This window comes from Aethalodelphis obliquidens, unplaced genomic scaffold (genome assembly GCF_003676395.1).
Source record: "Aethalodelphis obliquidens isolate GAN/ISIS:26980383/991018 unplaced genomic scaffold, ASM367639v1 scaffold32, whole genome shotgun sequence".
Classification (NCBI taxonomy): Eukaryota; Metazoa; Chordata; class Mammalia; order Artiodactyla; family Delphinidae; genus Aethalodelphis; species Aethalodelphis obliquidens.
The window spans coordinates 9,256,285-9,281,776 of NW_020837976.1; the positions used below are offsets into that span (position 1 = coordinate 9,256,285).

At 38.7% G+C, this 25,492-nt stretch overlaps 1 protein-coding gene across 6 annotated transcripts in view; it reads right to left on the reverse strand.

Moving 5' to 3' along the window:
• Positions 1 to 12,901: 12,901 nt before the first annotated feature.
• DSC2 (desmocollin 2) overlaps positions 12,902 to 25,492 on the reverse strand; it is a 32,352-nt gene continuing 19,761 nt past the window's right edge. For 2 of the 6 annotated variants that reach the window (XM_027127662.1, XM_027127663.1), the window contains 6 exons: positions 25,344 to 25,486; positions 20,415 to 20,642; positions 17,869 to 18,093; positions 17,366 to 17,490; positions 15,833 to 16,120; positions 12,902 to 15,145 (listed from right to left, as the gene is read on the reverse strand). In XM_027127662.1, coding sequence (XP_026983463.1) covers positions 14,948 to 15,145; positions 15,833 to 16,120; positions 17,366 to 17,490; positions 17,869 to 18,093; positions 20,415 to 20,642; positions 25,344 to 25,486 — 1,207 coding nt within the window. In that variant the 3' untranslated portion in view covers positions 12,902 to 14,947. Of the gene's footprint in view, positions 15,146 to 15,229; positions 15,276 to 15,832; positions 16,121 to 17,365; positions 17,491 to 17,868; positions 18,094 to 20,414; positions 20,643 to 25,343; positions 25,487 to 25,492 lie in introns of all 6 variants that reach the window. The other 4 variants (XM_027127667.1, XM_027127664.1, XM_027127665.1 and 1 more) reach the window with 4 other exon arrangements.

Genomic DNA, 25,492 nt, shown 5'->3' on the forward strand with positions numbered 1-25,492 from the left:
GCGTGTGTTCCGCAACGGGAGAGGCCACACAGTGAAAGGCCCGCGTACCGCAACAAAACAAAACAAAACAAAACAAAAAAAGTTTGGGAAGGCTGCAGTGGGTCCAGGACTGACTACAAATTTAGGAATATCACCACCAGGAGCAGTAGTTCGTAACTCTCACTGCGTATTGATATCTCCTGGGGAGCTTTTAATAAACACCAACGTTCAGGCCCCCCCTCAGATCAATTACATCGGATTCTCCGAAGGAGGGACTCTCTTAAGTGTTTTATTTAAAAGCTTCCCAGAGTATTCTACTGTACAGATCAGAAATGAGATTCTTGCTCTAGATGAGCAGTTCTCAAAATGTGGTTGTTTAACCAGTAGCACAAGCGCCACTAGGAATGTGGAAGTTCTTCACTCACTCTGAAATATGACAGATACAAAACCCAGGAAATGATGAAATTGACGTTGGAAGAATTCAGGCCTTTGGGTTTTTCTAAGATGCAGATTCTTAAATTTTTTTTAAATGTTTCATTTTGATTTAGATGTAAATCTCCTTTTCCCATTTTTTAGCCCTCTTTGTAGCATTCATATAATCTATTTAATCAATACTTTACAAGAAAGGCTTAGGTCTGCTTTTGTGTACTTCATCAAGTCCTTTCATGGTGGGCATGATGAAATGTACTGTGGTTTCCAGTTCGTTTATTACCTGGACTGTTGTTACCTGTATTCATTTATTCTTACTTTCAAAGTCTTTCCCTAGATTTCAGTAAATTACAGGAGAAATATATATCAAGGAAGTATTTCTTCCACACACCCATTTAGGTCTAGATGTTTCCTATCCTTGGTGAAATATTAATGGCTAGAAAGATTCTAATGGTTCCACTTTCCTATCTCAAGTGCAAGAATATTTATTGTAACTCTTGGTCTTTTAAATGGTTTCCAGATAAACTGTCTATATTATTAAGACTTCCCTCTGCTTACAATTGACACAATTCTCATGATTTACTTTGATGTCCACAGCTATTGGCAAAAAGGAAAAAAAAATCAGGTATTGTTTTGGTGTTCTTTCCACTTAGATAACCAAAGCTATCATGTAAGATTTTTAGCATCATGACACAGTAAACACAGGACAGAGATTGGTGTTTCCATTGCCTTCATACTAAGTACTGAAACACAATATCTTATTACTCAGGGACTAATGCCAGTCTTGAAACAAAATCACGCTTCCCTTTGAGATACCTCTGTTCATCTCTACCTAGATGTTATGGGTCTTGTTTTTCATTTTGGTTTTTAAAAATCCCTTCCTTTAGCTCATGCTTTACCTACTTTTTCATCTTTCCATTCCACACTCTCAACTGGGACAATAAAAATGTTCTCAAGACACATATAATTTTTTTTTTCAGATAAAGTAGACTTTATTTTTTTTTTAACATCTTTATTGGAGTATAACTGCTTTACAATGGTATGTTAGTTTCAGCTTCACAACAAAATGAATCAGTTATACATATACATATGTTCCCATATCTCTTCCCTCTTGGTCTCCCTCCCTCCCCCCCTCCCTATCCCACCCCTCCAGGCGGTCACAAAGCACCCAGCTGATCTCCCTGTGCTATGCGGCTACTTCCCACTAGCTATCTACCTTACGTTTGGTAGTGTATATATGTCCATGCCTCTCTCTCGCTTTGTCACCGTTTACCCTTCCCCCTCCCCAGAGCCTCAAGTCCATTCTCTAGTAAGTCTGTGTCTTTATTCCTGTTTCACCCCTAGGTTTTTCATGACATTTTTTTTTCTTAAATTCCATATATATGTGTTAGCATACGGTATTTGTCTCTCTCTTTCTGACTTACTTCACTCTGTATGACAGACTCTAGGTCTATCCACCTCATTACAAATAGCTCAATTTCGTTTCTTTTTATGGCTGAGTAGTATTCCATTGTACATACGTGCCACATCTTCTTTATCCATTCATCCGATGATGGACATGTAGGTTGTTTCCATCTCTGGGCTATTGTAAATAGAGCTGCAATGAACATTTTGGTACATGACTCTTTTTGAATTATGGTTTTCTCAGGGTATATGCCCAGTAGTGGAATTGCTGGGTCATATGGTAGTTCTATTTGTAGTTTTTTAAGGAACCTCCATACTGTTCTCCACAGTGGCTGTGTCAATTTACATTCCCACCAACAGTGTAAGAGGGTTCCTTTTTCTCCACACCCTCTCCAGCATTTATTGTTTGTAGATTTTTTGATGATGGCCATTCTGACTGGTGTGAGATGATATCTCATTGTAGTTTTGATTTGCATTTCTCTAATGATTAGTGATGTTGAGCATTCTTTCATGTGTTTGTTGGCACCCTGTATATCTTCTTTGGAGATATGTGTATTTAGGTCTTCTGCCCATTTTTGGATTGGCTTGTTTGTTTTTTTGTTATTAAGCTGCATGAGCTGCTTATAAACTTTGGAGATTAATCCTTTGTCAGTTGCTTCATTTGCAAATATTTTCTCCCATTCTGAGGGTTGTCTTTTGGTCTTCTTTATGGTTTCCTTTGCTGCGCAAAAGCTTTGAAGTTTCATTAGGTCCCATTTGTTTATTTTTGTTTTTATTTCCATTTCTGTAGGAGGTGAGTCAAAAAGGACCTTGCTGTGATTTATGTCATAGAGTGTCCTGCCTATGTTTTCCTCTAAGAGTTTGATAGTTTCTGGCCTTACGTTTAGGTCTTTAATCCATTTTGAGCTTATTTTTGTGTATGATGTTAGGGAGTGATCTAATCTCATACTTTTACATGTAGCTGTCCAGTTTTCCCAGCACCACTTATTGAAGAGGCTGTCCTTTCTCCACTGTACATTCCTGCCTCCTTTATCAAAGATAATGTGACCATATGTGCGTGGGTTTATCTCTGGGCTTTCTATCCTGTTCCATTGATCTATATTTCTGTTTTTGTGCCAGTACCATACTGTCTTGATTACTGTAGCTTTGTAGTATAGTCTGAAGTCAGGAAGCCTGATTCCTCCAGCTCCATTTTTCGTTCTCAAGATTGCTTTGGCTATTCAGGGTCTTTTGTGTTTCCATACGAATTGTGAAATTTTTTGTTCTAGTTCTGTGAAAAATGCCAGTGGTTCAAGACACATATAATTGATAGTGGTGAAGGCATGCTTCCTGAAACCACAAGTTTTCTGCCACACCTCTTTTAGGAAGAACAAAGAGTCCTGACACCCAAGCTAGTTTAAATATCCTGAGAAATGGGTATTTTATAGGGGTCATCTGGAAAGATGTACTGAGGTGTGAACTTGGAGATCTGAATGATAGAGGAGACAAATGATCTGGAGGGAAAGCATCCCAGCCTGAGAGAATACCAAGTATAAAAGCCCTGGAAATCAAGAACAAGCTTGTCTGTTCAGAGAACAGAGAGAAGTCAACAAGTGTTGGAGTGGAGTGAAGGCTACTAGCATATAAAGCAATAAAAAGAAGCAACAGAGATTTAAAAAAACTCATGGGCCCCGTTAATGAGTTTAGGTTTTATTTTAATTTCATCTGCTCATAAAAAGGCATAGAAAAGCTTTTGGGTGGTGGTGGAGAAGGAAGGCGTGATCTGATGTATATATTTTATTAATCACTTATGGCTGCTGCAAGAAAAGAGATTATAGAGGACAACACTGGCAGATGTAGTAGTTCAGGCCGAAGGTGATGATGGTTTGACCTATGAAAGTCAGTGACGCAACTAGTGATGGAGTTTGGATTTGTGGTATAACTTGAAGTTAAACCTCATAGGACTGGTTGATAGATTGGAGATGGGATGTGAGAGAAAGAGAAGATTCAAGGGTGCCTACCGAGGGCTTTGTACTAAGCAGCAGTGTGAACACAATGACTGAATGAAGGAAGGAAATTGGGAGAGGAACTGGTTTGGCTTAAGACATGAAGGGTTTTATTTGGACATGTAAAGTTTGAGATATCTATTACATACCCAAGCTAAGATGTATTATTTAAAACTTTGAGAGTGAAAGAAAATCTAGGGAATGAGTGAAGATAGATCCCTTAGTTACTCCAAGAGTCAGGAAGGAAAAAGGAAACAGCTTCTCCTAGACTAAGGAGGAGTGGCCAGAGACTAAGGAGGAATGGAATGATCTGTGAACATGGTGTTCCATAAGCCAAGGGAAGACAGTTTGTCACCAAGAAGGAAGTAATTAACTGTGACATAAGCTTTTGAAAAGTCAAGTAAGATTAAGGCTAAAAACAAGTCATTGGATTGGACATGACTAAGCCATTGGTGATGACAGGAAAGTGAGTTTCCTTGGAGTGGTGGTGACGAAGGTACGATTGCAGAGCTGCACATGGACTAGGCGAGGTGATGAGGAAATAGAGACAAAAGCGACTCTCAGATCTTCGCTTCCTTGCACCTGTCACACTTTGGTCCACCTGAAAACAAAGCCTGAAACACAGATGTGAAAGAAGCCAGTCTACTGGGAGATAATCCTGGAGGCAGAATCAGAGACTGGGAAAATATAAAAGTCACTATAAGTTGTGTTATTGACTTGATTAATGCTGTGGGCTCAGGCCCATTTGTTGCACTCTGAGAAAGGAGGTCTACTGCACTTCAGAGTTGTATTCTGGAAAGAGAGTACGTGACCAGGCATTTCTAAGCTACCACAAACTTAGAGGCTTAAAACAACACACATGTATTATCCATAGTTTTTGTGTGTCAAATATTTGGACATGGCTTAGCTGGGTGCTCTGCTTTATTCTCACCAGGCTGCAACCGAGGTGTCGGCTGGGCTGCATTTTCATCCAGAGGCTCAGGTGGGGAAGGATCCACTTTCAAGCTCATGCTGATTCTCGGCAGGTTTCCTTATGGCTGTGTAACAAATGGCCTGCTTTTTGTGGCTGTTGGATGGATGGTGGGCAGCATTAAGTCCTACAAGCCACCAGCAGTTTCTAGAGGTCACGCCAGTTCTTTGTCACATAGGCTTGCTTAATACGGCTGCTTATTGCAAGTCAGCAAGAAGAAGTTCTTTCCCCGGTCCACTAAAATGGGATGTTATATAGCATAATCACACGCTATGTGGGTGAAGTCTCATCCCATTACCTTTGCCGTGTTCTATTGACTAGAAGCAAGTCTAGTCAATAGACTTGCTTCTAGTCAATAGAAGCCCTGCCCTGCCTTCTAGTCAATGAGGCCCGGCCCTCATTCCAGAGGAGGAGATTACTCAAAATCATGGACACCAAAAGGCAAGGAACCGTTGGAGGGTCACCTTAACAAACAGGAATCTGGAGCACATGTCCACTGACTTCTCTTCCCTTTATGGTGAGGGTGGGCCCTGAGGAGCAGTCACTCCTCTGACTTTCTGGGCTTCATCTACACACAAGACTGAGAGATGCTGAAGCAGGTGCTCCAGGTGGACACTGGCAGGTGTGTGGAGCTGTCGGCCTCAGCTATGTTAAAATTGGGTGTTGAAGCGTTGTCCTATGGGACTCAAAGCCTTCTGCAACAGCATCATTTGGGTCTCTGTTATGTAGGTTTTTCTATGAAAAGGGACGGAGAAAATGAGGCAAACGCTGAAGGACAACTTGAGGTAAACAAGTTTTATGCCAGAAGCAAATTGCAGGGTGGCTAAGAGTGTAGATTCTGGGGTCAGATTGCCTAGTCAGATACTGATTCTATCATATCCTAGTACCACTACCCTGAGCTAGTCATTTAACATTTCTGTGTCTCAGTCTCCTCATCTATAAAGTGGGAATAATAATAGTTCTTAACTTGAATGAGCATAAAAAGAAATAACATATGCAAAGTTTTTACAATATGGCACAAGAAAACTACTATATCCATGTTAACTATTATTTCTATTAAGCATTTCTGTTTATTATTGGAGATGATCCAGGCAAGAGCAGATTATGGACGATGTAGGAGAGGTTAATTTCATGAACAAAGATCTTGAGGAAGGAAAAGGTCATGGGAACCAGTGTATTAATGGAGAGGTTGCCTTAAATAGGAGCAGAGCAAGTCATCCATTATAAAGGATGGAGGTCAAAGTACATGGTATAGTTGTTGGTAGTCTGGTAGAGTTGGTGGTGGAAAGATGAGAGAGTTCTGTTTCTATTTTGTCATTAAAATCAGTTGCAAAGTTATGTTAAGCAAGGAAGGTCGTCTAGAGACTTAAGCAGAGAGTAGGTGTAAAACAGGAAATTGACTAGACCAGTCTTTTGAATTGTTGACTCTAATTCATAGTAAGAAATATTTTTTATGTTGTGAACTGGTACATAGCTCATACATGTAATCTGGAACTTAAATTTCATGAATAACACTTACTGTTCCCATGTGTAACACACACTGACCATTTCTGTTCATTGCCTTCTAATTTATTAATAATGCAGGTGGCCATCCCTCGAGTTAATTGGCTGTGTTTCAACCAATTGGCTGTATCTCACTGTTTGAAAAACCCTGAACTTAGGTAACAGGGCAGAATTGTGGGTCAGCACTGACAACATGGTTAAATGTTTTTTCTTGAGCCATGTTCCAGGGTTCATGTAAAATTCATGAAAGAGCTGGCAAATCCAGTGATAGGGTTTTGCTGAGTAATTACTCAGCAAAAGAAGAGAAGGGAAAAGAAGTTAGAGTTATAGTGGAATAGATTAAAGCAATGAATAAATTGAAGTTGAGAAAGGAAGGAAATGATGAGATCAATGAAACAATGAAAAAGTGGTAGGGTTTTGCAAGAGACTGAAAATTGCCAAAGATGTTATTGGAAGATTTCCTAAAGAAACACAGCCAAAAAAAAAGAAAAAGGGAACTTCCCTACGTAATTGAGTTTCAGGCACATATCCAGACAAACTATATAAATCAAAGCATCAGAAGAGTTCTGGGATAGACGTGTGCATTTATCTGTTAAAGACATTTTATCAGGGCTGCTTACCAGCTTCATGTTGGCATGGAGCTAACATCAAACTAATCCAACTATCTTTGCCCTGTCCTTGACATACATCCCCACACACCACAGCCATTGCAATACAATCTCTTTGACTTGGAGGACGTTTGGAAATCAATGATATACTAAGACTGAATTACCACTTCACTTATATTTGATTAACATGGAATCATAGAAAATTATAACAAAGTGACTAGATATTTAACCTGGTTTAACTCCTCATTTTATTGAAGAAACATACACCCAAAGAAGGAGTTATGTGATTTTCCTAAAGAGGCAGATGAGTTTTTAGAATGTTGAGATAAAAATTCAGAATTTTGGACCCATATACCCTCTCTTAAAAAATCTTTATGGAGATAAATTAATCTGTTAAAACCAAAAATGGTTGAAACACATAATGTTGTTTTTTTCTTTCCTGCTTAAACCTAAGATGTATTGGCAGGTTTTAAATTATTATTATTGTTGGAAGAAACAGCACCCAATTATAACCATAAGAAACAAAACTGTGTCTGCAAGTTAAATCCTGTTCTAGGAAACTATCCAAATTCTTTTACTGTGAACAATCAATGAACCATATAAAGAGTTTTAGAAATAATTTTATTAATTAGAAGTTTTTAAATGATATTTATTCTCTAAGATTTCTATATGCATTATGCAAAAAGGAAGAATTTAAATTACTGATGTTTATATGAAAATTTTGCATAAAGGAGACATTAAAATAATTAGAAAATGACTCCTATTTTTCAATTAAAAAAAGAAAGTACAGATTCCAGGGACTTCCCTGGTGGCTTAGTGGTTAAGAATCTGCCTGCCAATGCAGGGAACACGGGTTCAATCCCTGGTCGTGGAAGATCCCACATGCCCTGGAGCAACTAAGCCAGTGCACCACAGCTACTGAGCCTGCACTCTGGAACCCGCGAGCCACAACTACTGAGCCCACGCACCACAACAACTGAAACCTGCGTGCTTAGAGCCCATGCTCCGCAAGGAGAGAAGCCATCGCAATGAGAAGCCCACACGCTGCAACAAAGAGTAGCCCCCGTTGGCTGCAACCAGAGAAAAGCCCGCTCCCAGCAACGAAGACCCAACGCAGCCAGAAATAAATTTATATAGATATAAAAAGTACAGACTCCAGACCAGACCACAATGTTACAATGTTTAAAATGTAATGAAGACTCAGCAATCTTTTTAAATTTTATTTTATTTATTTATTTTTGGCTGTGTTGGGTCTTCGCTGCTGCGCGTGGATTTTCTCTAGTTGTGGCGAGAGGGGGCTACTCTTTGTTGTGGAACACGGGCTTCTCCTTGTGGTGGCTTCTCTTGTATGTGAAACTTGGGTTCTAGACACGCGGGCTTCAGTAGCTGTGGCTCGTGGACTCTAGAGCGCAGGCTCAGTAGTTATGGCACACTGGCTTAGATGCTCCACAGCATGTGGAATCTTCGTGGACCAGGGCTCGAACCGGCGTCTCCTACATTGGCAGGCGGATTCTTAACCACTGTGCCACCAGGGAAGTCCTCACCATAGGTCTTCTTTGTGCAGAGATTAACTTTGTGTCTATGGCAGGAGGAAGAGGGAAAGCTAGGCTTGCTACAAAATGAACAATTTATTTGGTTCACCCTTGCACTCATGCAAATACTGTTTGAAATATTTCATTTGGTACATCTAGTAAATTGGTTACTTTTTCTTAGTCTAGCCAGCACATGAAAATTTACTGATCATAAAATTTGTGTGCTAATGCAAAATTTTTAGACGAAAAACATGAGTGCACTCAATTCTTATGAGATGATAAAATATTGTTTTTGCTTCAATTCAGTCATTTACTGTGAATGTAACATGTTCCTTGTAGCCTTGATGTTGTAAGGCTAAGATTTAAAGGTTTTTTTCTCACAGGTCTATAAATCTCCAAAAATCTAAAACCTATGAACTTTTCTTGTTATTTCATTTATTATTTCCCCCGATTTTATAATAAATGCTCATTGTAAAATGGAAACACAAAAACACAATAAAGAAATATTTCATCTGCAGATTACCACTCAATATTTTAGTATATTACATAGAATCTTACATTTATATGAATTTGGAATTATACTAGAGAATTGTCCTACTTTTTCATTAATACTGTATTTTGTCTTTTCTTAATTAAATAGCCTTCAAAATAAAATAATTGCATGATATTCCATTATCATCATAACAATAGTAGCAATAGCTATCTTTATTAATTCATTGATGAGTCAAGCACTAAGATAGGATCCTTGGGACGTCCCTCGTGGTCCAGTGGTAAAGAATCCGCCTTCCAACGCAAGGGACACGGGTTCGAGCCCTGGTCCGGGAACTAAGATCCCACATGCCACAGGGCAACTAAGCCCGCATGTCACGACTAGAGAGAAGCCCACGTGCCACAACGACGAGTCCACACAGCAATGAAAAGATCCCGCGTGCCTCAATGAAGACCCCGTGTGCTGCAACTAAGACCCGAGGCAACCAAAAACAAACAAATTTTTTAAAAAGATAGGATCTTTCCATGTATTACATCATTTATTCCTATTTTGTCCCCATTTTATATGTAACAAATCTGATGCTCCCATGATTTACCACGGTTCCTCAGTTAGTGATAACAAAGTTGCAATTTGGATTCATGTCTTTCAGACTACAAAGTCAGTGCCCATGGTCACTACATCCGTTATCCTTATTTATGGTAACTTGTATCACAGTAATGTATTATAAACCATTTACTTTCCTATCATGGGACGTTTAGCTTATTTCCAATTATCCACATATTTCATACTACTGAGATAAACATCTTTGCATGTGTGTGGAATCTTTGCACCATTATCCTACCTTTTCAGGATAAATTCCTTTTACCTGATTTACTGGTAATTTTGCATCAGAATTCTGTAGGTTGACCCCGCCCCTCTCCTTTCAACGATGGCTTTCAGAACATCTCATTCCCTGTAGGTTCACCTCATGTCCTTGGTTCTTAGAAAATTTCCAATTGGCCCACTTCCGATGGGAACACTCTTTAAGCTGCAAGTCTTGACTCTTCCACCACATCCCTTCCCTGTTTCATAAAACCCTCTGAAGCTCCTAGCCATCATGGTTACCCAGTGAGCACTGCCTGTCACCCTGCCCGACACGGCTTCCACATGACAGCATAGCACTGCCAAGTATCTGCCACTTCATGGACAGAGTCACCTGTTGCACCTGGTGCTGACCCTCCTTGCCCCATTTGTCTCTGGAGATTTGACAACCTGATTTGTTTTGGGAAGAGATGCAACATAATTTGCATGCATGTTATTGGTTAGCAGCATTTATGTGGCAAAATTAGCTTATTTTCTTTAGTGTTTACTGATTGTCTTCATCCCACGATTCTACCTTAAGACCATGCCTCCACTTCCCTTCCATGTGGTTGGCAGGAATCACGGAGCAGAGTTCATTCTGAAATGGTTAATCAACTGAAATTGTGGAATTTTACAAACTAATGTGTTTCAACTCTTTGGTACATTTCTAGCATTTTGTGTAATGTATCTGATATGAAGAAGCAAACTTTAAATACTTCAGTTTCATAAACTTCCAAATAATCACCTAAATCCAGATACTAATCCCTATTCATGGTTCTCAAAATTTAAAGGGTGTAAAAGTGACCTAGCAAACTTATTAAAAAGTGTGGCCTTCCATACTTCTTCCCAATAACCTGTCATCCCTGTGATTCTGATTCAAGGGATTTTTTTTTTTTTGGGGGGGCCACTTTGCCTGTGGGATCTTATTTCCCTGACCAGGGATCAAACCTGCACCCCCTGCAGTGGAAGCACGGAGTCTTAACCTCTGGACCACCAGAGAAGTCCCAAAGGGATCTTTATTTTAACAAACACAATGGGTGATTCTGTGGTAGATGATTGGTGAACCACACTCCAAAAAATAGTGCAAGCAAATATTTCAGCAAGGTCACCCTACTATTTGTCTACTGTGAAAGAACCAGCATTTTGCTCCATCCTCCTTCCTGTATCCTAACATAAATAAAAGCAAACAGGCAACTAGCAGAAATTCCACAGCTCTAACCTCTTAGCTCTGCGCAGGTTTCCTGTAGGGATGTAAGGGACAACTACACCATGCCTTGTCCTGTGCAAGAGGAGCTGATTCAGCTTGTTCCTTCTCATATGAGCACAAACTGTCTGTATTAGGAAGGCCTTACATGGCTGTAAATGGGAGCGCATTAAATGACTGTATGCAAAAAAATGAATGAATGAAATTGTGTTTAAAATTCTCAGAAAATTTGGCAGTTTGGGGCAACGAATAGGATGTGCTATGCAGACAAGAAAGAGAAGCTAAGGCTTCTCAGCTTCAAGCCTAAGTAATAAGAAGGAGGACACTATTTATACAGGAAACTCAGGAAGGCCTGATTGGATGGGGCAACATGCTGTTTGTCTTTATGCATAATGAGTTAAAAGTACTAGCCTAACAGAGGTCTTGGCCTAAAAGTAAATAATAGGATAAAAGAGGTCTTAAAGAAGAACTGGATAAGAGCTGTAGCTCTACACAGATACCATGTAACCTCTTACAGCTTCATTATTCAAGGAGGTAAAAAAAAGGATGGTTCTAGGTACATAGAAGGAAAAGCATTTTGTCCTCAGGACGTTACTGCCTAAGGGGTCGACCAGGGCAAAATCTGGGGTCGAGATTTCAATCTTGAGCCCAGGAAAAGGCTGGAGGTAGAGACTAAAGGGAAAGTTTGTGGTCAAAGTCAGATTTTGCACTTAAAAAAAAAAAAGAAAGAAAAGGAACGAAGATAAAGCCCTGTCTTAAAACAGGGAATCCAATAAAGCAGAAAATGATTATACAGAGATCGCAAAAGCAGATTGCACTGAACTAACGGCAGATCCCCGTTGGCTTCCTCTGTTGAAGCAACATTTTGTAGGGGAAATCTCTAAGAGTTTTGCCTCCTTTTTGCTTCCTGAGGCAATGTATGGCTTATTAGGAATTTTATCTGCTTTTCATTTAAGTCTTAAGACTGATCACACACTGATCTGTGGGCTATGGGTATGATGTAGCTTCCTGACTACCAAGAATCAGAGACCTGGAAACTATTATTAGCCATGAAGTTCCTAAAGGCCATCACAGGTAAAAACACTGATCGAGCTTCTGGGGAAAATGAATGGGAACATGATGGCAAGTTGTCAGCTGTAGAGAAGTGGATACAGGAGCTATGATTCTTCCCAGCTATGGCATCCTCTGCTCCTATGATAATAGCAGCAGCTGACACATATATTGAGGGCTAACCCAGTACCAAGTCTTTTCATGAATTAACTCTTTTAACTGACAACAAAACTATGAAGTAGACTCCTCCAACCCCCTCAATAGGTGTCATACAAGTGAGGAAACCAGACTCAAAGCTTGAGTGACTTCTCAAAACCCACAGTTAATAAGGGTGGAGCTGGGAGTTTGCATCAAGGTAGTCTCTCTGGAGTTTTTGAGTTTTTGCATTTAGATTACCATGGTGACTGCCAAGAGTCTTAAACTCCCAGGCAAGCAACTGCTTGCCTCGGAGGCAAACCATTCTTTAGCAGAACAAGCTAGCAGAGCAGCTAAGGATGGGCTTGACAGGAGGAATCTTAAGCACAAGTAATTTTCAAAGAGCTTTAGAATTAGTGCCCTTTTTAAGAAGCGGATGTTCCTCTTTCCAGGCAATTTGAATAGAGTAGTTTCACAGTATTTCAAACAAAGCAATCCTTTGCAGATACTTCAGCAACCTTTGCAATGTATGTTCTGAACCACTGGAAATATAAGACCCAGTCATCAGATGATCATTATGGAGAAACATATGCTCAATTGACAAACATTCAAAAATGAAAAAGAAAAAGAAAAATAATCCCCCCCCAAACCCAACCTTTTCATTATCCTGTTTTCTTAATTGATTTTTGTTAATATGAAATGGGTTGTATATGTGACTTATTTAAAATTATTTGGTTTTATTAGGAGTGCCTTTTAGGTGGACCACTCTGACTTTCATGTTTAAAAACCATTTTTTATTCAAATGTCTTACAGCCACCCTAATAGAACCCTAGGAAAGGAGTTCTATTATTATTCCCCATTTTAGATGAAGAAAACCAGACACAGCGAAATTGTGCAACTTAACCAACATCCCATAGCATCATAGTCTTTAGAATAGTAAAATTAGATAAATGTAACAATGGACCAATTTCCTCTCCAAATCAAACTCTAAAATTCTAAAAAATGTAGAACAGGATTCTAAAAAAGAGACTCACTTCTCTAAGTAAGAAAAATACAATCCCATAAGCTCATGTCAGACACATGATTAACAAACACACTGATTTTTAAAAATTACTTGATTTACTTTATCATAACTAGTAATATACAAGAATTTTATACATAATGTATTAAAAATAACTTTGAGAAATAGTATTTTTGACTGAGTAGTGATGAAACTATTGAAAAGATAAACTGATTATTGAATAAATTACCCAGTGTTAATTTTTAAAAATAACTGTTATAAGCCAATCCTGTGAATTCAAAATAGGCATATTATTAACAATCCTAAATATCAGAAATACTTTAAAAATGTCCATATGGTTAGCACGGATAGAAAATTCATTGACTGAAATCAGCTGTGAAATGTAGCCTGGAATTTGGTTGGCTATTAAGTTTAATTTTGTCTTATTATTTCAAAATTTAAATAGTTTGAACCAGTTCGACATTTGTTAAAAAACTGTAATCTCAAAATATTTAAAAAAAAAAACTTTACAAACACATAGCTATAACTAGCCACCTCATCTAAAAAGCTATAAAAGTTATTCCTAGAGATTTCACAATCCCTGTATTGCAAAGCTTATTTCAAAAAACATCACTATTTTGCATTTATAAACTGTATCCTTGCAATAATGAACTGTAAATATACTATCTTATACTAAACCAATTTTAATTACACTATTCCTTTTGTTAACATAGAATTTTGCATCAAATAAAAGCATGACATACTTCTACAGTTGAATGGCAAAAGTAAAGGGTCTTTGTTGAGGAGATAATGAAGCAATCACCAAAATAGTTGAAACAAAAAAATCGACATTACATTGATTTTAAGAAAAGCCAAGAATACAGGTGCTTACGTAAAACAGAAACACAGAATAAGTCACTTTATAAGCGAGGAAAAAAGAGGCGGCTTTTAAACATATTTAGATTCTCCAACCCAAATCGGAATTTTAAGAACAAAAAAGAAGAGAAAGAGAGAGATAGAGGGAAAAAGAGAGGGAGAGGGGGAAAGAGGGAAGAGAGAGGGTGAGAGGCAGACAGAAGGGGTGGCGGGGAGTGGCGGGGACCAAAGACCAAAACCTTGCAGGAGTAAAAAATACATTCTTCAGCATTTTTTTAATTTAAATTTTGCGGAGAAGGTGGGTAACAGAGGAAATGTAGATTCAGTGCCGGATTTCACAGAGAATACAACACAAAAACTGAAGTCCACCAAAGTGCAATTATAGTAACAGTCAACGCTTAGTTGGGAATCTCCCTTTGCTTTATGAGGCAAGGTCATGTTACAAGACTAAAACAATAGCAAGAATGCAGTGTATACACTTTAGAATGTTTAGGAGAACAACAGTCTTCAAGCACCACACAAACAATTAATTTAGGTAACTGAAGATAATGTTAGAGCAAGACCTCTTCAACTTTCCATTCGGTTATACTCCAAGTAGTCTATGATATAGACTTGAGTTAATTACATACTATTGCACTATAAATTGGCTGCTGTCACTATACCCAAATGTAAACAGTAACGCAGACTTTCTCAACGTGTCTATCTGCAGGTGTCCTTAGGTGGAAGACAAGTATTTAAAAACTACGGAAAAATCAGGAAATTTGTGTAGTTGTTCACAGCATCCCCCTGTAAAAGCACATTTGGCTAAAGAGATCTCAACAAAATAAAGGGGAAAAGCCCCCCAAAACAGCATCTTCTATTTTTAAAAAAATCCTGGCTTGTAATAATAATTTAAAAGAGACAATTAAAGCCACTGGCTTTTGTAGACTAAATAGAACACACTCATCTCTTCATGCATGCTTCTGCTAGTGTCCTAAATTTGGGTTCCAAATGATCCAAAAATTCAAGCCCATCTTCTTCTTGTCGTTCACTGCAACAACCCACAGAACCAGCCGCCGATCCTTTTCCTTCATAGTTATACGTCCGGACGTAGTCTTGTGCATGCGTATGACTGTTATCCTGATTACACTGCTGGACCTTCTGCCAAGAGGAAAAACACAGCATATTTTATTACTATTTTAAACACCGAAACTTACTAGCATAAAAATAATTGCTTTGATTTACCTTTCATTGTTTAATTTTTAATCAGATTGTGTCCTCTAATGGATTCCTACATATAAAAAACACCCACAATTGGTCTATATCATCAATCATACCATCAATTCACTACCTAGCATGTTTCTAAAAGTCACACATGTGGCAGCAAGTATACAAGTGTTCGTTTTAAGTAATCACTGCTTTCTCTTTCAAGATTATGGCTAATGTGAAATGCATCCCTTACACTGAACCTGAATGAATGTGGGCTCAGAGCTTTCCAGATAGGCATAGTGGCTGTGCAGGCTGGAATTGCCTTGGACCCCACTTTTGGCCTTTAAGACATGACTTGTCTCATGACAATGGCATCAGAGAACTGGCAACACAAAGTCATGAGAAAAAGAATTTGAATATCATATGATTTCAGAAGCAATTAAAAAGCAAACAAAATATGAGGAAAAGTCAATATCCACTTAACGTCTGATCATAACTAAATCAAAATTAAGGAAAATCAAATTTCTTATTAGTAGGTTAATCATTAATTGAAAATAAAGATCAGGCCACTAAACTGTAATCATTTAGAAAGTTGCAAAGGAAGCAAAATAGATTTGTAGGTCACTTAGGGAAACCCACTTCACCAAGGCGGGGCTGAGTGTAGGTGTACCAATCGGAGTACGCGTATCTGCAGTTGTCTGCCTCTACTTGTCCTCCTCTGCAGGAATCCAGGGTGTGCTGTCCACCTCCCTTACACGATCCCAGGGTGTGATGATGCCCGGCCTCCTGGCAGGACTCAATGGTCTGCCCTCCTTTCACCATTTCAATGGTCTCCTGCCCTCCGTTTTTCACTCCGGATCCCGGGGTGCTGCAAATTCCCTGAGTGAAGCCTCCCGCAGTATGGGTTGTGAAGCCGTTGGTGGAATACTGAAACAAAACAGTTGGCATTGGGGAAATACGGAGGAGAACAAAAAATGAGAAAAAGAGCAAATCATGCAGATAATGCTGTGACTTTTCATGCTATAAGGTAAGCATTCTGAGGGCAGGAACTCCATCTGTCCTGGCAATCCCAAGTACCTAACTACCGTAACCCCAGTACTTCACGTAGCGTCCAATACAAGAAGCAAACTATAGATGCCAAGTGGTCTGAGCCTTGAGACAAGTCAGAAAGCTTGATGTATACTCCTTCAAAAACATCTTAGACTACTGTACAACTTCATTTGTGAAATCCTTCCAGCATCTCACATCTCAAGATCAGGATTGTACACTATTGTCTCACATGGATTGACCCTTGATTCCCTTCACCTGACTAGAACAGAAACAGAAATAATAATCAGTATTTTTATTTAGTGTCTAACTGAGTTCCCTTCAACTGAAACAAAATCAGTAGAAATAAAAGTTGCTGTAAAAATCTTAGCAGCAATACTAAATCCGTGTGATCTTATTAAATACAAATAAATCAGCAGAGAAAATAAGAACACCAAAGCTCTGGCCACTAATTTTCCATGTTACGTTTCTGTAGGAAACTCTAAGTTTTATTTTTTCAAATACCTTCCTAGATGTCAGCATCCTTTTGTTTTCTAAATCCTTCCTGCTCTAATCACCGATTATGCTTTTTGTAGGGAATTTACTTGTTCCTCAACCACATATTAGGCTGGAAAACAAAGCGGAAGCAGTGTAATCACCTGTTAGCATTACTGCTTCATATAGTTGACTTCAGGCTCCTTTCTAACCTATTAGAGCCTGAAAGCCTCCATTAAAGTTCTTCCCACGATGATCAAAGCCTGTAGTCATTTTATCGCTATTGCCAGAAAAAAAATTAAAACCATATGCTGATGATCTGTGAATAACTAAATGAAACATTTTTACACACAACCAGCAGCTTCAACATATAAAAAAGACTGGGTCTGAAGTTGAAGCCATGACACCCTTGAAATAGAAAATAATAATGACATGCCGAAGGATTTTTACTATTAAGTGACACTATATGGCCGAATTGAAATGCCATATATCACCATAGGATCAATGTCATTTTATCTGTCTCCTGGGACTGATGACATTTTATATATTGTAAGTTACCAGATTTGAAAAGAACTTTGCCCAGAAAAGGTCATTATTGTTGGTTAGGCCAATTTATCGTCTGTATGTATTTTGAAAGGACAAACAATTTACCACTTTGTCATCGCCGGGAGCTTCAGTGTTTGATACAATGAGGTTCTGCTGGGCTAAATCATCGGGAAATACTTTTGGCTTTTTGGCTGCCCCAGTAGCCCCACAGACTAAGGTAAATAGGACACCTGGAGGATGAGAGAGATGTTCAGTTTATCGTAAAACAATGTTATGAATTTATGATGACAAATATGAAAACAACTTTCCAGAAAACATAAACATTATTGCTTGTGTCAAAGTAGCATCCAGTAGAAAAGTCTGCCCTAACCAGATATGCCACACACAATGCTAAGTGCTGTATTTGTGTTGAATTTTATGTCTATGCTAATTAGGATAGCACTAAAATGATACCTAAATGCACTTTCAATAAATAAATTAAATATGTGTGTGTTAAATAGAAATGTAGCTATATACAAATGAGCAGCCATAGATAACAGTGCTGATCCTAAGAATGTGTCCTGAAAGTTATTTTAAAAGCTATCATTTGAATTCATGAAAGGACTTACAAAATAGCAATGCTATGCCCAACAATATTGTAAGGATGGCCCACTTTCCAAGCATCAGTCCTTTGGCAGGTGAGGGAATCCTGCAGTCACTTCGGGTAACACAGTCACATAACATCACGTCTAACTGAGTGACACGTGATTGGCCAAGCCTATCTGCAACTCTGACAGGTACTGTATATCGTCCAAACTGGGGGTCATTCAGATAGGAAAGACGTGCTGCTGTATCTGAAAGGAAATAAAACCAAGCATTATAGAATGTCATTGATTTCTCCTGAGCATAAATAAGTAACTAGTGACAGAATATTCATATTTCCCTACAACTGGATATTCCTGATGGGAATGGCACAAGTGCTACACGATTGTAAGCGTGAATGGACGAAGTCTTTCTAATCATATAAAAGCTTGTCTACACTGCCTCTTTTTAGAAAGGTCTTTCTTTTGGCTTTTGTAATAATATATTTTATCTGTGGATAAACAAATCCTTCCTATCACAAATAACAGACTTGTTTAGAGACTGATTTTTATCACTTCTTTAAAATTTAAAAATTTTTAAAATACCAGTCAGTGTATATTTTCTTTTATGCATGATTCATCAGAGAATTTCATAGACTAAAATTCTGGATGTTTCCCCTTACTTTGTTTTCTATACATTGTGCCACACCTTGAACATATTTTCAAGGCATGAGTCATGCTGCTGGAACATCTTCTCATGGTCCTACAAGACACTGGGACCAACTGTAGTTTTTTTGGTTTCGATGTATGTTATCTTAGGTCAATAGTAAAAAATATCCAGGTCAAAATCCTAGTCTTGGGAATGCCAAAAATATACTACTCTACATGTAGATGACACATGCCCATGCCCAAGAATAATCCTCCCCACTTAACTGGCTCAGTGTGACATTTTCATTATTTCATAATTTGAAGCTCTAAATATAAACTTGGATATTTGGGTAAAAAAAAAAAAATCACTGAATCAAGTCAATTTTAAGAGAAAGCATGGTTAACCCAGTGAGTCTATGTATGTGTAAGAAATCATAAGACTAACAAAACCACAATTTATGATTCAAAACATGCCATGGTCTATTGCATTGACTATCTTGTTTACTTCCCCCAAGAATCCCATTTTACACATGAGTAAATTGATGCCCAAGAAGAATAAATAGCATGGTGAGACCTAAAGCCTCTTTAGGATACGTTCTTCTTAACTTGGCATTTCCCAGGCTTTTGGGCTCTTTCACAGCCCAGTAAAACTTTAAACTAACAAAGTTTTGACCAACATAATCCTAACAACGTTTCATTGTACTAAGTAGGAATATTTTTTAAAATTACCACCTCCTTTAACATTATGTAAAAAGAAATATTATGACACCAAATAAGTAGAAAGGACATCTAAATATAAGGTTAGTTCTCAAGCACACACATGTTAGAATGCTGTTACAGACACTGAAAATGTTGTCAGTTCACAGAGCAACTTGTCATAATAGGAAGTCAAGGAATACTCATTGAAAGCATGGGAATGAAAACCTTTCAAGGGCACCCCCCACTCAGCTTCCAGTGGATCTTGAGTCGTGAAAGCTGGAGTGACATGACATCATGATGCACAGGTACTGTAGTGCGGTCAGGAGACGCAGAATGTGCTGGAAAGTTAAGAGCTGACGTAGAGAATGAGGCCATGGTGGGACAAAGGGAGGTTCCCTTTGTCTTTGCCATTCTTGTCACCATAGATTCTAACATGGGTAAAGTCAGAAGTACAGACTGGTACTAAGTGGGGGAAGAATCCCACATAGAAAACAGTAGACAAGAAATGGTCAGAAGTCAATGCAGTGCAGAAAGAAGGGATCCTACGGTGGACACTGTGATGCATACCCAGATCCCCTGTAATCAGGGATGTATTGTCCCAGCTGCTTGGGAGGCTATCAGCACCATCAGTGACTGTGCCTTCCTGCCAAAGGTCACATCCCTGCGGGCAGCCCAACCCACTGATGAAGCAATGTAAAGCACAGAACAGAATGAAGGGCCACTCTGAAGGGCCATTTAGTTCAGACTCCCCGTGAGTCAGCCGAGGCTGTCCTTTGGCCTGAGCTACAGCTTGATTTCTCTTTTTGCTAAATCCTGCTTTCCTTCCTTTCACACATATCAATGCCAAGGAAACTCCTTGATAAACATTCAGCCTGGAAAGACTGTCTCAGAGTCTGCTTCCTGGGTAGCATACCTGCAAGGGATGGGGATTCCCTTATGACTTAGGAGACCACTGTCATAGGAAGACTCTGTGTAGGTGGGAGGTACACAAGTCAGGAAGTGGTTACATCAGACCTAGTCTGGGGTGGGGGGGGTGGAGTACGAATGAGAATTCACCCAACACCAAAGGGAATCCCGGCACAGGACTGATCAGAGACCGGCACTTCCCACCACATCAACACTGAGAAACTCATGTTCTTTTGTTGGCGGTTACCATTCAGTGAATTATTCTTCTACTCCAACAAGAAAAAAAATATTTTAGATATCCTGATGCTGAGAAGGACAAAGTAATGTTTAAAAACACATACCGTTCATTTTTGTCAGTCTCCACATTCTAAGTACTTCTGAATCAGAAACACCTTCCAAACTGAAGTCAAAGGGTGGGCCGTGTGTGGGTTCATCGGGATCCACGGCCACAATCTCCGCCGGTGACATGACAGTTTTACAGATTATCACTGTCCTTTCAGGTATGAATGGGCCGTTATCATTCACGTCTTCAAGTATAATCCCTAGTGTCCCAGTACATGTTCTCTTACCTAGAAAATTGGATATGAAAATACAATTTTTTAATGTTTTGAGTTTTCACTGGGACATTACACATTGCAAAAAATTTATTACTTATTAGGCACTTGTACCATATAAATGAGAGTGACAAGCACAGTCCCAGGCTATGTCCTTAAGGTAAGTTAAGAGAAAGACATTATCAATTTCAAATGGGTTGTACAGAAAATAACTGCTGTTTAGATTTGTCATTCATTCACTAAAGAGCTGCAATAAACATGGGAACTTTTATGGAGGTGAGCTTTGACAGATTTTTAAAAAGAGGAAGGAAGAGGGGACCAACAAGGATATTTCTGGTATATTTAAAAGCACAAAGAGATTTAAGGAGGTGGGAAAGCACATACACACACCTATGTTCTGGACATAATGAAGGGGAAGGCACACTGGTGGGAGCTAACGCTGGAAAGAAGAACCAAGGGTCCTTGAAAGCCAACGTAGGGAGCTTGGAGTTTAATATGCATTTGGAAAACACTTAAGATTTGGGGGCAGGAAGAGTGAAAGACAGAAGGCATGTATTTGGGAGATTAGAACAAAACTAGTACACGGAATTGTTCAAAGCATGAAAGACTCCAGAAGTGGAAAAACACTTTCAAACCAGAATAATCACTCTGAGGTGTAGCCTAAGGAATTCATCTATCTACATATTCAATAAAAACTTACTGAATAGCTACTTTGTACAGGGCACTGCAGTGGAAAATCTGGAGATTCAAAAATGAAGTGGTCATGGGTCCCGGCCACAAATTAGTAACACGGTTGTGAAGTCTGGAGTTGAACATAAATCCAGGACTTGTGTCTCTAAATCGTTTATTCTTTCCGTTTAATAAGAAGGCCTTGAACATCAGGGGTGGAGAAGAGGATGAAAAAAACCTGTGCCACCCGCGATCTGGGGCCATGCCTTATACGAAGCTGGCCACGTAGGAAAGCGGGAAGACCGGGCACTGGCGTGCAGTCACAGCCTCGACCCAGCAAAAGAACCTGTGATATTCCCAGGGTCATCATGGGCCAGGAGCCATAGCCCACCAAGTTAAGAAGGGGTTCTGAAATGTGGGCCACAGAAAAGAACATGGTGGAGGCAACTACAAGACCACTATGAGGTAAAGTGGAACAAAGAAAAGAGTCAAAAGCAGAGGCAAACCAATACCTCCCATTTAATGTAAGCTTGCAAATTAAAATTCCTGAATGAGCAAGATTAATGCTTAAAGGAAGACCAACAAAATCAACAATCAGAAGATTAATTCACTCTATGCAAGATATCTTCGAAACACGTATATTTACTATCTTCAAAAGCATAAAGAAGGTTAACTGTTTAAATAAGCATGAAAATGACACTGAAATTCCAGTAGAAATAACATTCATCTAACAGGGACTCTAGAAAAAAAGGATAAATAGAATGGTAGGGAAGTAATACTCAAAGAAATACTTGCTGAGAATATCCCAGAATTAAAGAAAAAAAATGGATCTTCTAAAATATATTCTGACTGTAGTGCTGGGTAAATAAAAATAAATTCTCAGCATAAGACTGAATTAAAACTATATATAGAACACAACCTAGGGAACTATAAAAGTTATCTGGATGTATTACCTATAAAGAGACAATAATTAAACAGACAGTAGAATATGTGTGAGCAACAAGTAATGCCAAAAGATGATGGAGTACCACTTGCAGGGTACTGAGGGAAAGAAGGGGTTAACTCAAAATTCTAAACCAAGTCAAATGATCAAATCAAGCATGAGAACAATATTAAAATATTTTTCAGAACAATAAAACTGACAGGGTTTATCACCCACAATGCACCATTGAAGGAACTAGTAAAGGATATAGTTGAGCAGGAAGAAAAGGGAACTAGGAGAGAAGAAATGAGATACAAGAAACAATGCAACTATCTCTCACTTTGGATAACTTTTATTTATTTATTTATTTATTTATTTTTTGCGGTACGCGGGACTCTCACTGTTGTGGCCTCTCCCGTTGCGGAGCACAGGCTCCGGACGCGCAGGCTCAGCGGCCATGGCTCACGGGCCTAACCGCTCCGCGGCATGTGGGATCTTCCCAGACCGGGGCACGAACCCGTGTCCCCTGCATCGGCAGGCGGACTCTCAACCACTGCACCACCAGGGAAGCCCTGGACAACTTTTAAAGAAAAGACAGAGACACAAAGGAAGCAGGGAGACATGTATACATGTATTTTATCCATCTGACAAACTTTTCTATTAGGACAGAATAATTTCGTCTCTCAAATTCTCTCGTTCTTATGCCATGTGGTATTTTCTTGCTCTCTCTGACAATTGGATTGCAAGATGTCTTGACCATTTCTTTCCATTTGAGGCCACACACGGTGTTGAAAACACATGTCTTACTGATTAAATCTGGTTAATTATAAAGTCTTTAAAAATTGACCTCGGGACTTCCCTGGTGGCACAGTGGTTAAGAATCCACCTGCCAACGCAGGGAACACGGGTTCGATCCCTGGTCTGGGAAGATTCCACATGCTGCACAGCAACTAAGCCTGTGCACCATAACTACTGAGCCTGTGCCCTAGAGCCCGGGCGCCTAGAGCCCGCTCTCTGCAACAAAGACAAGCCACTGCAATGAGAAGCCCGCGCACCACAACAAAGAGTAGCCCCCACCCACCACAACTAGAGAAAGCCCACGCGCAGCAACGGAGACCCAACGCAGCCAAAAATAAATTAATTAATTAAAAAAAAAATTGACCTCTACAGTGTTTGCTGTGCTACCACGGTGCTAAATGCTTGAATTTCCCTTCCATGAAATATTTAGAGTTGTTCAATAAACTCCATTGTTTTCGCACATTGTGATGAGTAGTGGACAATATTTCAACCAAAGATTTTAGACATCTAACTCAGTGTTTCACAGCTCTGCTTTTCATCTGTTAATAAATAATATTCTTTTATTCACTGGAACGTATGCATGCAATGCTCACCTTCTAATATTAATATAATTCTATACGGGTAAATATCAATTCCTAAAATGAAGTCTTGGAAGGTGAGTTACCTATGGGTCCATGATTTATGTGCATGGCACTCTTCTGATAAATGTTTTTTAAAAGTTTGAAAGCACACTCCTCCTCCCCAAAGTTAGAATCTTACAACAAAAGTAGAAACCTAAAACTCAGCTATACAGAGGAAACACCTGGGCGAAACTGCCAACGGAGGTTAGATTGAGAAGAGAAGAGAAATTGAACTTAAAGCTTAAGAGCGACCTCTGTTTAGAAGAGGAGAAGGAAGTAAAACTAGAATGCATGTAGATAAGAGAGAAATGTGTGGAAAAGTTGAGACATAGAATCCTTGAGGGAGAGTTTTAAAAGGAGGAAACAAGCGCTGTAGGAAAGTAGGAGAGGGAGTGAGCACAGGCTCAGAGGTCAGTGCTCACAGGAGAGAACATTTCTTGTACGGAAGCAGCAGCTGGGAGGGCTCAAAGGGAATGAGCCAGGATAGATTTTAAAAAAGGTAAAAGACAAAAACAAATAAAAAACATACTTTAGTATGATCTTAGTTCAGAAAATAAAAAGATGTGGAGTTATTTATCCCCCACCAGCTTCAAAAGAAATTAATGGAAAAGGCCCTGTTACACATTTATTCTCGACCACAATGATGATTAACCGTGCCTCTCTTCTAAATGCCATAAAAACATTTGTTCAACAGAGGAAAATGTAGAATAAAATTACATCCAAAATCTCTCATTCCAGACAGTAATTTTTATCTCATTGATAAAAACGATTTGCCAAGTGCAACTAAAAATGTAAAAATAATGGATTTGATTTTCATATTATTTTTCACTTGCTTTGACCAAAAAGCACGTTTTGACAACGGGACAAAGGAAGTTGAGGCCTTAAAGGGCAGTCTTTAATTGGTTGAAGTTAAATTAACAATGATTACAACTTTACCAATTCAATCAATGGATATGAGCCATTTCTCTTTAATTTAGAAAAAGTTGAAATATCTAAAACATCTTCCAAAATCACTTCTAAATTCTAATTTTGCAAGCTATAGTATAATAATTTATGTTTACTGTAGTTAACATTTTTATTTTACAGAGGCAAAAAGTTCAAATGTATATTACAGTAAGATTATATTTTATGCAGTAAAAGGATCTCATTCCTAATCATTGTGCTCACATTCCAATTTTACAGGGCTCATAGAAAATGATTTTCCATTTTATGTGATTTTGTGGATTCACAGAATTCTTCTAATTTTATAATATCAGAATACTAACCCCCAAGTATATTGTCAGTTTCCTGTAGAAAGATATAACTTTTTGAGTACTGACCTATGAGGCAGTAAGTATGTTCTCTCTGTAATAAATTTTCCTGTCAAAGTGAATATTTTAAGAGATATGACTAAGTAAATTGAAGCTAATTTTTCTAAAGCAATTTTCTCAATTTTTAATGATTATTTAATTTTAATAAATTATAGTCTCAAGTATTTTCTATGACTAAATTATTTTATACCGTAATTACATACAAAACTGAGGGTACTATTAGAAAGCAGACATGAGTTAATAAATTATAGCAAACCTCTCAATTACTCTATTTGTCATCTGGGGTGAAATAAATTTTGAGAATGTATGCAGCTGACTTAAAAATGTATGTTGTTTAAAAACTGAGGATGTCTGGAGTTGGGGGTGTATACAGCTGGCTTAAACACAAAGTTCTTACCTTCGTCTGAGGCAAGGATTGTGATATTATATATACCATTTCTGATGGTCTTTGCCTCTCTATCCAGGCTTCTTAAAATTGTGATTGATCCTGAGTTTTCATCAACACTGACCCATCCTTCTGGATCACTTAATTTCTCATACCTGTAA